This window comes from Aulonocara stuartgranti, assembly GCF_965226115.1.
Source record: "Aulonocara stuartgranti genome assembly, chromosome: 7".
Classification (NCBI taxonomy): Eukaryota; Metazoa; Chordata; class Actinopteri; order Cichliformes; family Cichlidae; genus Aulonocara; species Aulonocara stuartgranti.
In genome coordinates, this window is record NC_138945.1 from 41,745,001 (window position 1) to 41,757,314 (window position 12,314).

At 40.4% G+C, this 12,314-nt stretch overlaps 1 protein-coding gene across 3 annotated transcripts in view; it reads left to right on the plus strand.

The window, feature by feature from the left end:
* gal (galanin/GMAP prepropeptide) overlaps positions 1–2,365 on the plus strand; it is a 14,861-nt gene extending 12,496 nt beyond the window's left edge. For all 3 annotated transcript variants that reach the window (XM_082538614.1, XM_082538616.1, XM_082538615.1), the window contains 2 exons: positions 983–1,054; positions 1,995–2,365. In XM_082538614.1, the coding sequence (XP_082394740.1) occupies positions 983–1,054; positions 1,995–2,056 (134 nt within the window). In that variant the 3' untranslated portion in view covers positions 2,057–2,365. The remainder of the gene's footprint in view (positions 1–982; positions 1,055–1,994) is intronic.
* Positions 2,366–12,314: the final 9,949 nt, after the last annotated feature.

The window sequence follows — 12,314 nt, forward strand, 5'->3', positions numbered from 1 at the left end:
ATTTCGAGTGTTATTTAACAATAATCAAAAGGTATTTTATGATGTATCTTCTTGGTTAATTTAATTTGATATACTGAATGTTTTGCTTTTATTACTGTTTTATGTATAGCTGTCATGTTGATTAGCTACCTTTAATGTATAAGGAACACTGAGGAAGGAGATGGTAGAGGGGGAGACCTAAAATGCCTTGAAGAAAATAGGAACTTGTAGTCATTTAAGTCCTTTAAATAGCCCAAAAGAAGAGGAGCCACATATATTTTAAAGGGAAACAGTGCAATAAAGCCTCAAGTTCCTAAACAAAATAATACCCCAGATTATTTATTGATGTATTATTTAATATTTTGTGTCTTTTACAAAAAAAATGCTAGTTTATATTTTGGAAACTCTGGAAATGTTTTATGTGTTTTATGATCATTTATCTAAAACACTGAATAAAGAAATCTAACAAAAACAAATAACAGCAAAAACAAGACAAGCAGTGCTTGTACCGTTTAATCTAAAAAAAAAGAAGACATCTTTTAAAGCATACCAAAATTAAAGCGATCTCTTTCCTTTCACCGCGTCATAAAGTGTCATAAAGATTTTCCATTCATCAAGCCTTTAAATTACTGTTGTAGAAATCTTCACTGGTTTTCAGCAGCGAAACATTTCCACTGCGATGGACTAAGGCTGAAAGCAATAATCACAGAGTGTGAGGGCTAGTCAAACTAGGATCATTGGAAGGTGAAATGTTTTACATTTTTACGTTTTGTTTTTTTTAAAGAAAGCTTAGACACATCTACTTTGTATGGAATTCAGTAGCCTTCATGTTTCATTCCCATTAACCTTTGTTCATGAGTTCACAACTGATGCTTTGTTTAAATCTAATACTCCTACTTGTATCGTAAACCTTAGTATCTGAGAGAATTTCATTTCTCTGTATGATCTGTGTATATCAGAGCTCCTGCCATTTCAACCTGTCATTCTTGATGTACCTCCACAGGCGCCCTGAGAATAGCAGATGAAGAAATTATCCACACTGTCATTGACTTCTTGTCATACCTCAAACTTAAAGGTAATGCTTCTCACTTATTTGAAAGCGAGGGGAGTTCATGAACAAAATAATACAGGTCTGCATACAGAAGTCACTGCAACGACAAACTCTTAAAAGCACACCAAAGTTTGATTAGCGAACTTTTTCAGGTCTGTATATCGGTCCATTTGTTAAACATGGAAATATTCTTTCAGTGATAGAATCTTCATTTTCTATTGAATTAGCACACAAATTACCCCATGCACAAAACTAAATGTGAAAATGTAATGTTGCATATTTGACTTTATGACATCTAGAGGTGTGATAATATTGAAAATTGTTTAATCTAATCATACAATAAAACATACAAGTTTATCATCAGATCAAACCTGGCAGGGATCCTGTATAGCCATGTATACTGATAGTATTATTACCATGTCAGAGACTGTTCAACTGACTGCTAGTGCAGTATTTCTAATCAGCCAGTTACATTGCAGGAACTCAGTGATGCACAAGTTGGCCTGTTGAATTCTGCATCTACAACATGAAAATGTGAATCCATCCAGGCTTGTGCTGAAGGTTCAAGCTGTATGTCTTGGCAGAATGGTACCAACTGATCATATTGTTAATGACCATGTCCATCCCTATGTTACCAACAGTGTACTGATCCTCTAACAGGATAGCGTGCCATCTCACAAACTCACCTCAAACTGATTTCTTGAACATGACAATGAGTTCACTGAACAGTCACCAGATCCTTCATGTGATAAAATCATGTCAAAATTTTCTTGTCATGTCCAAAATCTCAAGATAATACCTTGATGATTCAATGCCACAAAGAATTAAGGCAGTTAGCAAGGTGAATCTAATAGAGTGTCTGCTGAGCGCAAACAAACAGAGGTATGATAAAATGAAAAACAACTTTCTGCCTATTATGTCTCAGTATTGATGTTCTGTCTGTTCTGTTTGTGCAACATTACAGAGATGGGAGCCTTGGACAGCCTGCCTCCTTCTGTCACATCAGATGAACTGGCCAATCCCTAAGGCTTTTGCTTCTCTGTTATAATTGTTGTGTTTCAACTCTTCTCTGGACTCCAACTGCCATAAATGTATTGTAGCTCCTAAATGTTACAATATTGTAGCTCCTAGCACACTGGTAGGTTGGTAGATTTGTTCTGGTACCATCTGACTGACTGACCCTCAATATCAGATCTTTCTCCTCTTGTGTAAACAAAATTTTATATCCTCTTAAAGCCAGTAGTTGTGTGCTGACTATAGGTGGATCTACAGAATTGGTACTTTTGTATAAAACAACTCTATATTATCACCAGAATATACTATTATGTGTTTTCAGAGAATGGAGTGAAATAAAATAAATGGCACTAGACTCACTGAATAATTTGAATTTATTTCCTTCTAACAGTCAATTACACTGTTTATCACTTACATTTTAGCTACAATTAGTTTGTAACAAACATGCCTACACCTCTTTGATGTATGTTAAAAAATCTAAATTCAGAGTTTTACCTATGTAGTGTCTGCACAGTGTTAAGTGGTGACACTGGGGCCTTCCTGAGAATTACTGACGCCACAGGAGATTTCTTAGTCTCATGACGACTCTCTATGCTCAGCCTTTGACTTGAAAATTGAAGGTCAAATAGTGTGCAATGACGTAGCTCTGACCGACACTCATTTTGTAATGGTTAGAGACAACCTGTAGCAAGTAAGTCTTGACACTCACACAATAAAAGAACACAACAGTTGTTGGTGCCAAATAACCCTGTGGCACGGCATACAGGATATGACAAAACTCAGGAGTGAATAATGGCCCAGTTACGCCCAGCCAATAATTGACCAGAGGATCTGCATCAGTGGTGTGGTCCTGCCTGGAGCGTCAGCTGGTGAACCAGCCAGGTATTTCAAAAGTGCCTTTGTTCCCACTATTTTTAATCGAGGTCCCATTTAAGCACATTGCCATGGGCCTCATTGGGCCATTTCACCAGAGTGCAGCGGGATATCACTTTTAGAGTTGGATGTCTCGAGACCAATATTGTTAATGACCATGACCAAGACCACTTTTACGTGGTCTTGGTCTTGTCTTGGTCTCGCTGTCTCGGTCTTGCTATCTCAGATCGACATAGTGGTCGGGAGATTTGGAGTCAACAGTATCCGTGACACACAACGTAACGTTCGATAATGTGTCATGCGCTCTAAGAGCCGTGCTTTGAGAGTGCTTTGTAGTGAGTCAGAAGAGTCGACTCCCATTGAGCGAGAGCCGGCTCCTCACTTAATTTCCTTTCGCTGCTCAGCTCTCACACAGTGGCTCAACTATGCGCCAGTTCCTCCATATTGTGGCCAATCACATGCGAGGATATAGGATAATATCATTATGTGAAAAACAGAGAGCGTGAGAGACGCGACAGTCAAGTGGAGCGTGTGTCTGTCCTCTCAGTAAGTGAGTGAGACAGTAGACAGGGCTGAGGAGGGCTGTGCGAGTGCAAAAACACATAAATATGCCTGACACCCGAAGCAGCATCTGGCTGCAGTTTAAAGACTTTTTTGTCTCGGTCTCAATCTTGGTCTCGTCTTGACTTTGTCTTGGTCTTGACTCGGTCTGAAGCAGTGCTACTGTGCACCATTTCTGCCATGAGTGTGGAGCTGGCACTGATTCAAGTGGGCATCCCATGAAGAGATAATAGCTGACTAGCTTTGAGTTACTGTTCAGCAGGAAGCTGCAGAGGTGTGTTGGACCTGATTAAAGAAAACTGGGAGGAAGGTCCAAGCCCAGCTAAAAAAGAAATTCAGTACATTCTGGACCCGAGAGCAAAGCTACACACGTTGTGGAGGTTATCACGATAAAATTTACTACAGGCCCAAGAACTTCAGCAGTGCCTGTACAGCAGAGGGATAAGGCTCAGATAATTTTCACCAAGAGACAAAGTGCTTGTATTATCCATTCTTCTACTTGCCAAGTGGCAAGGACCTTTCATGGTCACACGGCAAGTGGGAGATGTTGACTATGAAATGGTCCTACTCTCCTTAAAGCATGGAGAAAGGCTGAAACAGTTTTTCTCGTGAGCCTGGTGAAGGAAAGAGATGAGTTGGGGCTGGAGTTCCTAAATTCCACCATTCCCATCTTCCTCTGTTGTGATGACCATTTCACACAAGCCCAGAGAGTAGATGCTGCTGTATTGCAACATCGTTTTGCAGATGAGTTCTCCCTCCTGCCTGGTAATACCTCGCTCAAAGAGCACCATTTTGAAATGCACCTTGCTATGGTTGTTGCATTCACAGTCCTGTCAGTTACCTGTTGTTTCGAATGAACTGGTGGAACTGCTAAAGATGTGGGTAATAAAAGAGTTGCACAGTGCGTGGTGTAGCCTGTTAGGATTTAAAATGATTAAATGATGCAGTTTTTTATGATTTTATATACACAATGCAATGTGCTCATAAACGAGTTGGCACTCTGTGTTTAGACGGTCAAAAATGTCGTTCAGTGGTATTGACTGGACTGAAATATTGAGAACTGACGTAGAAGTGCAGAGGGTCTTTTTTGCTGCATGCTTACACATCACACCAGATAATGGTTAGAAGGACATTTTCTGGGCAAAGGGAGTCTGAACAGAATGTCCCGAACTAGATAAATGGAATCAGAAGTAGGTTAATATTAAATAATCAAGGCTGGACAGGGAGGTGTATTTGTCTCTGTCATTCCAGGAAAAGGAGCAGATACGAGGTCAGACGTGAGCGGAGCAGGGGACTCGAAGGGAGACATCAGGAGCGCCACGTTGGTTCCAGAAGAAGATAATTATCATAATAATGATTTTGTTGGGGTATAAAACTGTACGGGCAAATTCAGGGTCGTCTTTTCAGTGAAGACAGATGACTGTGTTCACAGAGAGGTCCAGCACTGTAAACTTGTAATTCCAACTGCTGAAGCAAATTAAATCTTTTTAAACAGAGGATATTTCTCCTCTACTTCCTTTGAAGAAATTGAACACAACAAGCCCCATAGTTCTTGTAGTGAAGATTTCAGGTCTATACAATTCTGTGTTGACTACTGTAAGGTGCATGAGGTCACAGTTTGATGCCCAGGTCGACCAGTTCCTGCACGGGTGGGCACTGCTTGTTTTTTCACGACACTGGCAGATTCCCTTGTCTCCAGAGTCCAAGGGAAAAACGTCCTTCTCCTCTCCGTGTGGTTTATGCCAATTTTTCACACTTATGTTCAGCTTGTTCAGAGCTACACAAGCTTAATTATTTTAATTAATTACCAAATGAAGGACAGGTGAGCTTTTGAATTTGAACTTAACTCATAAGTCATGAGAGCATTATCAAAGTTGATTCTTCACATTGACTTGCTCCCATTGTGGTAACACTAACATTAAGCTAGTGTTATTTATTTATTTATAGCAGCTTGACAGTAAGAAATGAGGTGCTGAGGTGAGTGTGCTGTTCTCATTGTATAAAATGTAGCATGGTACCTATAGCATTTTTAATTACATGTTTCATTTTTTCATTATTACAGCCAAGGAGTTATTTCTTTGTCCCAGGAAACTTATCAGTACAGAGTTTTTCAACGTAGATGACTTCTTTCCTATGAGGGACAGAATTTCGGGTGGGAATTTATCATTTATACCTTAGTGTGTTCCTTTTAGTTCCTTGTTTTGTTTTTCACTAGTTCTTGTTCTTGTAATATTCAAAATGAGCAATTATAGGTATTGGTTTGTTATCATCCTTTTTTAGCAGCATCAAGATAGTGGATGTGGTGAAAAGTTATTTGGTTGACAGTGTCTGCAGGGTTCTTAAGCTGAGTGGCCGTGAAGTCCGTCAGTAACTTCTCTGGACTGACAGGAGACTGATCAGAAAAACAGCCCCTCACCATAATAGGAATCAGAATACATGTATACAAATAGCTCGATTATAAATATCCAGACTATTACAGACATTAAATAGAATACTGAACATGCTCCTGTGACTGGCCAGCACGTCATGGAGTAGGTGGGAGGTATTGTCCAGCATTGTCCTTATCTTGAACAACATCCGCCTCTCCAAAACCACTGTAAGGGAGTCCAGCTCCACCCCCACAACATTGGCCTTGTAGATCAGTTTATTGAGTCTGTTGATTGCAGCCCTCAAACTGCTGTCCCAACATGCAAGACTCATAGAAAATCCTGAGCATTGTCCAACAGATGTTAAAAGACTTCAACTGATTCAGAGAATAGAGATGACTGTAGAGTGCAGTGGTGTTTTTAATCCAGTGCAGTTTGTTATCAATGTGTACTCAAGGTATTTATAGCCCTCCACAATGTCCACATCAACCCCCTCAGTTGAAATACAGGGTCACAGGTTTCCTGGTCCTTTTAAAGGCCAATATCAATTCTTTGGTCTTTGTTAGACTGGTTCGCTGTCTCATCACCCTCACTGACGCATCCAACCACCGCAGAGTCATCAGAACACATCTGAAGATGGCATGTCTCTGTGCAGTGGCTGAAGTCTGTGTTGAAGAGGAAGGGGGAGAGGACGCTCTCTTGTGGTACCCCTGTGTTGTTGATCACCTTATCAGACACACAATGTTGAAGACGCACATATTGGGATCTTCCTGTTGGGTAATCAACAATCCAGGACACAGAAGAGGCATCCACCTGTGTTGCTATCAGCTTATCACCCAGGAAGGTCAGCCTAGTGATACTGAATACACTGGAAAAGTCGAAATGACCGTCACCGTGCTCGCCGGCTGGCCCAGATGGGCATAGACACAAATGAGCAGGTAGATAATGGCATCCTCAGCTCTGAAGTGGGGCTGGTAAGTGAACTGAAGGAAATTCTGATGTGGCCTCTGGATCATTGAGAATAAATAATTGAATCTTGGCAAGACCATAATTTTTTTTTTTTTGAAGCAACCATTCCCATGAGTGATATGGATAGAGACTTCCATCTAGATCATCTTCTACTTTCTTTAAAAGTGGGATGTAGTTTAATTTAGTTAAATCTGCAAACCTAGTAGAAACATTAAAGCTAAATATTTAATATTTCCAGATTGCTGTGGGGTGAAGAAGGATTATGAAAGGAGCAATTAATCGCAAGAACTGTTTATCAAATAATCTGAAATGCTTGAGAAAGAGTTTATTAATGTAATTATCTCAGAGAGAGTGGTTTGTGAATGCTGGAGAAAAAGCAACACATCATCAGCATAAACACTGATTTTATGTTCTACATTCTTGCATTTTATGCCCTTAATCACTATGGCTGTCTAATTGCTGTTGCTGCTAGTGGTTCAATAAAAATTGCAAACAGTCACGGCTGAGAAGCCGGTGTGTTGTGGTATGGACCCAGAGACAGAATGCACGGGAGGAAAAACTGAGGTATAACAAAAAGCAATCAGTTTATTTAGGCTGATAGAGAAAAACAAAACAAAACAAAGGCAAACACAGGCAAAGACTAAATGATAACCTAAAGTGGGAACAGCTAGAACAAGACATGAAAACTATGACATAAACATAAACATGAACCTAAACAGGAGTACGGAAAACCGAGACTTGAGGAGCCATGAAAATCCTTAAACATGAGGCGAGATAAACAGACAACCCAACAATGAACAAAGGGAGACAGAGGACTGAAATACACAGAAGGGTGATGAGGGAAGTGGAAACACATGGAGAACACAGCTGACACGAAGGAACATGACGCCACAAGAGAAGCAAAACTAATCACACTGAACATGGAACACCAGACTGTCAAAATAAAACAGGGAACATAATGAGACGTAAACATGACAACATGAGTTTGACAAAAGGATGTGGAACACACAGACATGAAATACAGTGGCTTGCAAAAGTATTCGGCCCCCTTAAACTTTTCCACATTTTGTCACATTACAGCCACAAACATGAATCAGTTTTATTGGAATTCCACGTGAAAGACCAACACAAAGTGGTGTACACGTGAGAAGTGGAACAAAAATCATACATGATTCCAAACATTTTTTACAAATAAATAACTGAAAAGTGGGGTGTGTGTAATTATTCAGCCCCCTGAGTCAATACTTTGTAGAACCACCTTTTGCTACAATTACAGCTGCCAGTCTCTACCAGCTGGTAGAGCTGGTATGTCTCTACCAGCTTTGCACATCTACAGACTGAAATCCTTGCCCATTCTTCTTTGCAAAACAGCTCCAGCTCAGTCAGATTAGATGGACAGCGTTTGTGAACAGCAGTTTTCAGATCTTGCCACAGGTTCTCGATTGGATTTAGATCTGGACTTTGACTGGGCCATTCTAACACATGGATATGTTTTGTTTTAAACCATTCCATTGTTGCCCTGGCTTTATGTTTAGGGTCGTTGTCCTGCTGGAAGGTGAACCTCTGCCCCAGTCTCAAGTCTTTTGCAGACAGGTTTTCTTCCAAGATTGCCCTGTATTTGGCTCCATCCATCTTCCCATCAACTCTGACCAGCCTCCCTGTCCCTGCTGAAGAGAAGCACCCCCAGAGCATGATGCTGCCACCACCATATTTGACAGTGGGGATGGTGTGTTCAGAGTGCAGTGTTAGTTTTCTGGCACACATAGCGTTTTGTATTTTGGGCAAAAAGTTCCATTTTGGTCTCATCTGACCAGAGCACCTTCTTCCACATGTTTGCTGTGTCCCCCACATGGCTTGTGGCAAACTGCAAACGGGACTTCTTATGGTTTTCTGTTAACAATGGCTTTGTTCTTGCCACTCTTCCATAAAGGCCAACTTTGTGCAGTGCACGACTAATAGTTGTCCTATGGAAAGATTCCCCCACCTGAGCTGTAGATCTCTGCAGCTCGTCCAGAGTCACCATGGGCCTCTTGGCTGCATTTCTGATCAGCGCTCTCCTTGTTCGGCCTGTGAGTTTAGGTGGACGGCCTTGTCTTGGTAGGTTTACAGTTGTGCCATACTCCTTCCATTTCTGAACGATTGCTTGAACAGTGCTCCGTGGGATGTTCAAGGCTTGGGAAATCTTTTTGTAGCCTAAGCCTGCTTTACATTTCTCAATAACTTTATCCCTGACCTGTCTGGTGTGTTCTTTGGACTTCATGGTGTTGTTGCTCCTAATATTCTCTTAGACAACCTCTGAGGCTGTCACAGGCAGAGATGGGCAGTAACGCGTTACTTGTAACGCGTTACTGTAATCTGATTACTTTTTTCAAGTAACGAGTAAAGTAAGGGATTACTATTGCAAAATCGGTAATTAGATTACCGTTACTTTCCCGTAGGAACGCTGCGTTACTGCGTTACTAAAACCGTGATTTTTTTTGCGAGAATGTCTCATGACAGTGACGTAAGCAAGTGCGACGTTGGTGACAGCAGCTGTGTGCAGATCAACAATGGATAATATATCGAGTGCGGGAGAGAGTATGAGCGTGCAGCGTTTAAAGTGTGGAAGTACTGACCTTACTTTGAGTTTGATTCCATAAAAAGTGACAAAAACATTAGCGTCCATCGTGCGTGGGAAGAAAACTTCTTTTTACAGCGAAAAAAACCCCTAAACTTCCGAGCAAGCACCGAGTAGCTACGACGTGATGGGAAACTCACAGAGACACTCGCGCGGATTCTTCAACTGACCGCAGCACACCTACACCAGGGTAACCCTCCGCCTACCCTGCTCCTGCTTTACAGGTGAAAATAGAGCAAAAGGACCGCTGAGTCTTTGACTTTATTTATTTTCTGCTGTGTTTTACTTGCATCTGTTTGAAAGAGTGAGTGAAAACACAAAAAATATTTTATTTTATGTGCTGGAATGTGTAGAAAATAGGTTTAAATGTTAAACTAATTTATTCAAGTCAGAGAATGTTGCATATAATTAAATGTTTTGCTTGATGCATAAAGTTAAAAGATTAAAACTAATAAAACAAGTTAAAAAAAGAGACTTTTCCATTTGATTACATTTTGTATGATGGATTATGTAGAAAAAGTAGAATTGGGCTGAAAGATCTATCACTTTATCACCTCTTCAGGTTGTAAATCGTGTTTTTAAAAAGTAACTAAGTAACTAAGTAACTAAGTAATTAATTACTTTTGAAAATAAGTAATCAGTAAAGTAACGGGATTACTTTTTGGGGGGAGTAATCAGTAATTAGTTACTGATTACTTTTTTCAAGTAACTTGACCAACACTGGTCACAGGGCAGTTGTGGAGCTGTTTTGCAAAGAAGAATGGGCAAGTATTTCAGTCTCTAGATGTGCAAAGCTGGTAGAGACATACCCTAAAAGACTGGCAGCTGTAATTGCAGCAAAAGGTGGTTTATCTATATGTGTCGATTGCCAGTTGTGCTGAGTTCGTGCTGTACTTAACCTGTCAATGTCTTCATTTAGTCAAAAGCTGAAATCACCCCCAAGAACAAGTGAGCAATCTTGGTGTTCAGAGAGTGCACTAAAAAAACACGTGAAAGAATGAGGGGTCATCAACATTGGGCCATATATATTTACAATATATAACTTTTTGTTAAGTATAAATCATTTATTCATCCATTCTCTTATCCTTATTCTCTTATTCAGGGTCGCGGGGGGAGAGGGGGCCTATCCCAGTTGTCATAGGGTGAGAGGCAGGGTACACCCAGGACAGGACGTCAGTCTGTCGCAGGGCTAACACATAGAAACACAGACAACCATTCGCTCTCACATTCACTCAGGTGTTTTAAGTTCGTCTGTAGCTGTGACAGGCCTATGAGTCTCTTGTAATAAAACAACATCTGCCTGTAGTTTTTAAAACTTGTTAAATATCTTTAAACTCTTCTGTCTGTAGCCAGCTTCATGCACATCCATGTGACAAACTTCGTATGTCATACGTTTGTAAAAAAAAAAAAAAAAGGTTCCATAAAAGTGTAATATGTAGACAAGAGTGGTGCTTGGTGTTGTCTGATTATGTGTGTGCATATCAACTTATATAAGCTAGCGTGTACACACTTGTCGTGTGTGTATGTCATTGACAGTAATTGTCAGCGATTTATCTGTCAAGGTTTGCTATGTGGCAGGCAGGATGTAGGAGCCAAACACAGGACTCACAGCACAGGAAGTTAATTGAAAACGGCAGCTTTATTAAATAGAATAGCATAGAATAGAATAGAATAGAATAGAATAGATCTCACATCACGCAGGACCTGTCATGGTCCTGTCACATCAACACTGTGGTGAAAAAGGCCCGACAGCGTCTCTACCACCTCAGACGCTTGAGAGACTTCCAACTGCCCTCCAAGGTGCTCAGGAACTTTTACTCGTGCACCATAGAGAGCATCCTGGCGGGAAACATCTTAACCTGGTTCGGGAACAGCACCATGCAGGACAGACGAGCTCTACAGAGGGTTGCGCGGTCAGCTGAGCGCACCATCCGCTCCGAGCTCCCTGACCTGCACTCAATCTACAGCAGGCGGTGCTGGACCAAGGCCAGGAAGATCGTGAAGGACCTCAGCCATCCCAAAAACAGACTGTTCTCTCTGTTGAGGTCAGGAAAGCGATTCCGCTCCCTGAAGACCAACACAGAGAGACTGAGGAGGAGCTTCTTCCCGCAGGCGATACGGTCTCTCAATCACACCACCCCACAGTACTGACCCACACATACAGTTCTTACACACACACTGGACTTTCTGGACTTTGGTTTTGCACAACACTGGTCACTATATTCTTCATTTCCGGTTAATACTTGTACAGCTGCTGTTATTGTGTATATATTTATTTATATTTAGATTTCTTCATACATTCTTATATAGTTCTATATTGTGTATTTTGTTGTACAGTTATTTTATTTTCAACTTTAATTTATATATTTTATCTTATTCTTCCCAGTTAAATTTACCCTTCATTCTAATTTGTGTTGTACAGTTATTTCATTTTTAACCTTAATTTATATTTTATTCCTTCCTAGTTAAATTTACCCTTTTTAATTTTTCATATTTATTTCCTATCTTATTCATAGCCTTTCCTTTTTTTGTTTTCTTTAGGTCACGAGCAGTTGTCCAAGTATTTCACTACATATCGTACTGTGTATGACTGTGTACGTGACAAATAAAATTTGAATTTGAATTTGAATCTTTACTGTCACTGTTACAAGAACAAGGAAACACAGTTTGGCATCTCTCTGTTAGCAGCATGTAGATTTTTACATTAAAATTCCTTTAGAAAAAAAACCTTGAAATTTAAGAGATGCCTACACAGGGAATGTATGTAATAATGCAAGTATCTACACCGATAAGTACAAGTTATATGTACCATATAAAGGAGCAGGTGCAATGTAATGAGCAAGTGATCAGTGCAATATACGGTGTAATGTAATCAGTGGTAGTG